This window comes from Aegilops tauschii, chromosome 5, assembly GCF_002575655.3.
Source record: "Aegilops tauschii subsp. strangulata cultivar AL8/78 chromosome 5, Aet v6.0, whole genome shotgun sequence".
Taxonomy (NCBI): domain Eukaryota; kingdom Viridiplantae; phylum Streptophyta; class Magnoliopsida; order Poales; family Poaceae; genus Aegilops; species Aegilops tauschii.
This window is the reverse complement of record NC_053039.3, coordinates 559,897,463-559,902,264: the sequence shown is the minus strand read 5'-3', so window position 1 is coordinate 559,902,264 and position 4,802 is coordinate 559,897,463. Positions and strand designations below refer to the sequence as shown.

At 43.8% G+C, this 4,802-nt stretch overlaps 1 protein-coding gene across 1 annotated transcript; it reads right to left on the bottom strand.

Annotated features, from left to right (window-relative positions):
• Positions 1-444: 444 nt before the first annotated feature.
• LOC109745731 (putative F-box protein At3g16210) lies at positions 445-4,202 on the bottom strand. The gene is made up of 3 exons (XM_020304848.4): positions 2,804-4,202; positions 1,423-1,522; positions 445-778 (listed from the first exon to the last, which is right to left on the bottom strand). The coding sequence occupies exons 1-2, from the start codon at positions 3,888-3,890 to the stop codon at positions 1,470-1,472; spliced, it is 1,140 nt and encodes a 379-aa protein (XP_020160437.2). The 5' UTR covers positions 3,891-4,202; the 3' UTR covers positions 445-778; positions 1,423-1,469.
• Positions 4,203-4,802: the final 600 nt, after the last annotated feature.

The window sequence follows — 4,802 nt, the reverse complement described above, 5'->3', positions numbered from 1 at the left end:
TAAGGGACAAGGTTGGGACAAAAAATTCAGACGGAGGGAGTATGCATGTAGGACATGCCGTGGTGAAGTGACTGTTGTCAAACTCACGCTGTACTTGTATTTATATATGAATAGAATCATCGGAGATTACTCCGACCTTGTATTACTAGTAGCTCGTGATAGAAGACTATGAAAAAAAAAAGTGAAGCTTCCGTTTACTCATGGTCCAAAGTCCAAACAGGTCTTGGATGTATTTCTGAAGCTGAAATGCCGGCACCTTAGTCTTAGACATGAACCCAAACGCTGAACTTCCGGCTAAAAGCCTGAGTTCATATATATATAAACAAAAGGGCTCTGGTACAACGCGACGGCCCGAGCGTGTTCCGTTGCTTCCGTCACGATTTTCACGTTCTGCACACTTTGCCAGCCAAAAGCATGTATACTCACCTGAAGCTAGAATTCAAATTTGCAGGAGAGAAAATGCATATATACTTCCCAGGTATAGCAGCTGTCATATTGCCATGCCATCACACAAGCAGAGTTCAACTTTGTGCATTACACAACATTACGATGGTACCACAAAAAAGGAAAGAACAAACTATGACAATTTTTAGCGGGGGATCATAGAGCTCACAAAGCCATCAGAATCTCTGAAGAAAAAACCTAACATATTGGTTCAGCACGAATGTGCTACAGAGCATTATTAAAGCCACAAATTTCCTCACGTTTTGCAAGTGAGCGACACATTTCTCAAGGAATAGTAGTTCATTAACAGCCACATTCACCGCTCGGCGGAAACCTGCACAGCAGCAATCTCATCAGCGGAACCGACTTTGGCTACTCACAATCACGAGGGGCAAAAATACAGAGAAAACGATATCTGTTAAAACTGCACTAGCAAAACAGTTTCTACCAGTTAAAACTTGTTCTCTCGTCTCTTTGCAAATCTCAACAGAGAGAGAACTAGTACACTGTACTAGCAAGATTACCAGTCATGGGCAACGTTTGATTTCTAGTAATACTGAAATACTTTTGGCTCAAGGTAATGATTAGTGACAATGAGAGCATGAGTTCATATCTGAAGATTGAACTGAAACCTTCCTGTCATTGTGTTTTCTAAAATGCAAAGACTCCAGCTCGTGACTGATGCAACTATACAACAAAAGGATATCAAAGAAATGGTATAAAATTTCGTCTGATATGATAAACTGCATTGTGGTAGCACACCAGCATAATGAACTATGAACTGTGCAGATCAAGGAGTGTTTCCCAGCTCCAAGAGAAAAAGCGAGTAAGGTCAAAGTAGGCGATATAGTCACATTATTCAAGGTTCCAGCTGTATTGTGCATAGCACTCGATTTTTTTTCCACTGCACAGAATATTGATCCAGTGCTTGCAAACAAAACAATAGATAATAGTAACTTTGGATGTCATATATATCACCTCTTCAACCAACAAAGCGCATCAGCAGATGTAACAGCACAATCATCTCAACTGTTGTTCAGCACTTCAACTTGATCATTTGCACCACCAATGGTAATTCCTATGAGAAGAATATAAGTCAATAAGTATTGAAAAACATGGACAAGAAAATACTCCCTCCGTAAAGAAATATAAGAGTGTTTAGATCACTAAAGTAGTTATCTAAACACTCTTATATTTCTTTACAGATGGAATAACTGATAAGAGGTGGTGACACATACATGAAACACTTATTATATATCTCATCTTGCAGAAAATACTAGCTTTTGCTACAAGTAGTCAAGGAACAATTAAGAAATGACATGTACTGCAAGAAATCAAGAAATAAATACTCATCAAGACATTGTACACCATCTAATCTACCTCAAAACAAAGGATAACGCTATTCAGTGATTTACTTAACCAAGAAGCATTTTAGAATTTGTTTTGGTGTGGGCCCATTCGTAATTTATATCTAAGTTTTGTATGCACATGAGAGTGAAAGAATCCCAGAATGGACGCATATTTTCTACAATTCAGAACAAAGAATGCAGACCAGAGAAATAAGAAACAAAGTAACCACCCTAAATTCCAACATAGCTCGAAGCTCGAGCAATTGAGAAGGCAATATCCAGAGTCCAGTTGCTTAAACTGAAAGAGAAATGAGTTCAGCATTGACTCGCTAATTGGTTGTTGTTCTATTATGCAACGCAAACAAAATGCAGACCATTGGTCACTTTGGTTCCTTAATTTATCAACTCTCATGATTCAGTGAGATTATATTATCCAATATACCACAACAGAACAACATGGAAGAACAATTATAAATCGGTGCCAGGATACTATATTGTTCCTCAAGTGCATCTTACAGGTAAGCAAATTACTTTTTAATGGTGCCACTTGACTAAATGTACAAGCCGAAACTCTAGCAATAAACACAATGATCACTGTTTAGATTTAGATGTGTAGCCCAACTGAACATCAAATAATTGAGTATGAATTATGATACAAGCAAATGGCAGGATATGAGTCTGGATGAAGAGTAAATATGTGAAACACATGCAAATAACAATGCCAGGACTTCCTCTCCTATACATCTTCTAGTTGTGAAAGGGTTATTTTTCGCTCTCGCGTAGTTGCATGAATGACTTGTTAGTAACTTGGTGCAAATCCTACTAGAACAAGTCATTTAGTTAGCAGTTCTTTCAAAAGAAGCTCCATGAAAACTTTTTATTTGTAAATGAACTATGGCTGGCTCATATATTTTAAAGCATCTACAAGGCAGATACAGTTGAAAGATTAAAGTGAACTCTGAGTTGGAAGATTAATGTGAACTCTGGGACACTGTAAATATTGGCGGTACCTGGAGCGTAGAAACTTGTGTAAGGAAAAACATATTGTTTGCCGATCCGTTTCTTCGACACCTCCTCGATCTTCATGGACTTGAGATGGATCATGTAGATGCTAGGATACACATCGATGAAGATCACATCCGCATTTACCGCACAGCCAACTGCATGCGCTCCAATACCTCCAACCATACACGCCGACACTGCTTCAGGCGCAAGAATTTTTTCGAGTTGAATGACCCTTTGATGTGTCCATGTCACCACCCCGTCAATGCTCGCCACCTTTGACCACAGATTAAGATTGAAATTGAATCGTTCCACTCCAGCTAAACCAAGGCATCCATCCTCTGTCCGCATGATGATAATCTGATCGTAGGTACATGGCACCTCCTCAACTAAACCCAAGGTATGCTTATCCAAAACGAACTCAATGATGCTATTGTCATCCAACAGGAAGTAGATTGTGTTTCCAACCAGAGCCGTCGGCTTTGGCAGAACTAATGCATCTGGTATAACAATCGAAGTGATCTCACCCCAGACACCGGTCTCAGACGAGAAGACGCATGCGGAGGTGATGAAATCCCTGTCGTCACTGAACACGAACGCCACGAGAAACGGGCAAGAATGGCAGTCGTGGTGGTCGGCGTGGCCAGCCGCGCACAGAACCGCGCCATTGTACTGAGAACAGTCCTGCGCGGGGAGCGGCAGGTACCGCTTGTCGCCGGTCACGAGGTCCCAGACGAGCAGCGTCCCAGTGCGGCAGCTCTCAATGAGGGCGCGGCCGTGGCGGCAGTCGAGGGCCCACCAGTCATCTGGGGACATCGTGACGGTGGGGAGCGCGAAGCCGCCGGAGGTGGGGACGAAGAAGGGAGGCCCTGTCTGGTTGAAGAAGCCGAGCACGGGAGGCGTGCCGCCGTGGAAATCACGGAAGCGGCGGAGGAAGCGGGCGTCGTGGACGAGGCCGCGCCAGTGCTTGCAGACGAAGGAGGCGCGGAAGAGGTGGATCGGCTCCGGCGGGAGGCGCAGGAATATCTCCCGAAGGAGATCGTCCAGGGGAAGCGGCGCGGCAACGGCCGCCGGCGAGCTCGTCCCTGCCTCCATGGGGTTCGGGCGTTTGGGGGTTGTGTGTGTCGGTTTGGGCTTTGAGAGAATGAACAAAATAACTGGGCCCTGGTTTAAGTTAGGGCGAGTACTAGGCGACTTCCAACTCCGGCTCGCCGGGGCGGAAGGAATCTGCAGCCATGGGCAGCGGAAGAAGTGTGGGTGGGCGCTGAGGTTGGAGGTAGGGACCTACGCGGGATCAAGGCTAGCCGGCGGCGGGATCTGAAGGAGGAAGGCGAGGAGCGTGGCTACCCCCGTGCATGGATGCGGTTGAGAGAGAAAGAGAGAAGGGGATCAGGAGGAAGAAGGTAGATGAAGAAAGAAGATAAGGTGGGGCAGGGAGGTGCGCGAGATGTATGAGGCGCCTCGATCACGTGGCTCGCGCGTGACCGGGTGAGGTTTCCGCTGGTCGGCCAGGCACAAGCATTTCCCTTAAGTTAGACCCCCTTCCGGCCTTCGTCACAAAGAAAAACGGAAAACGCTTCCAAAGCATCATCACATTGAGAACACATTGACCAATTTCAAAGTATCCTCCCATTGGCCACCGATTTAATATGAAATCGACTCTAAAGTTGGTGGAAAATGTGAGTGGTGTCATCATTTCCTCAGCAACCTTCATTAATGTTCTCTCAACATAGCTAAATAGATAAACAAAATATGAATTATATGACACAATATATATAATAACAAACTATTTTTGAATATAAATTTACTAATATGACCTATAGCTTGCAAAATGTCAAAAACCTTGAGGCAAAGAACCGGTTAATCATACAGGCCCAATCACATTGCATAAATACTACACACTATACAAACCCATGTACTTTCTAGACACTCATGGCTAAGTGCAAGAAAACTCAACTCATATATCATAACGTCAGCATAAGAAAACACCAATTACATATACAACAT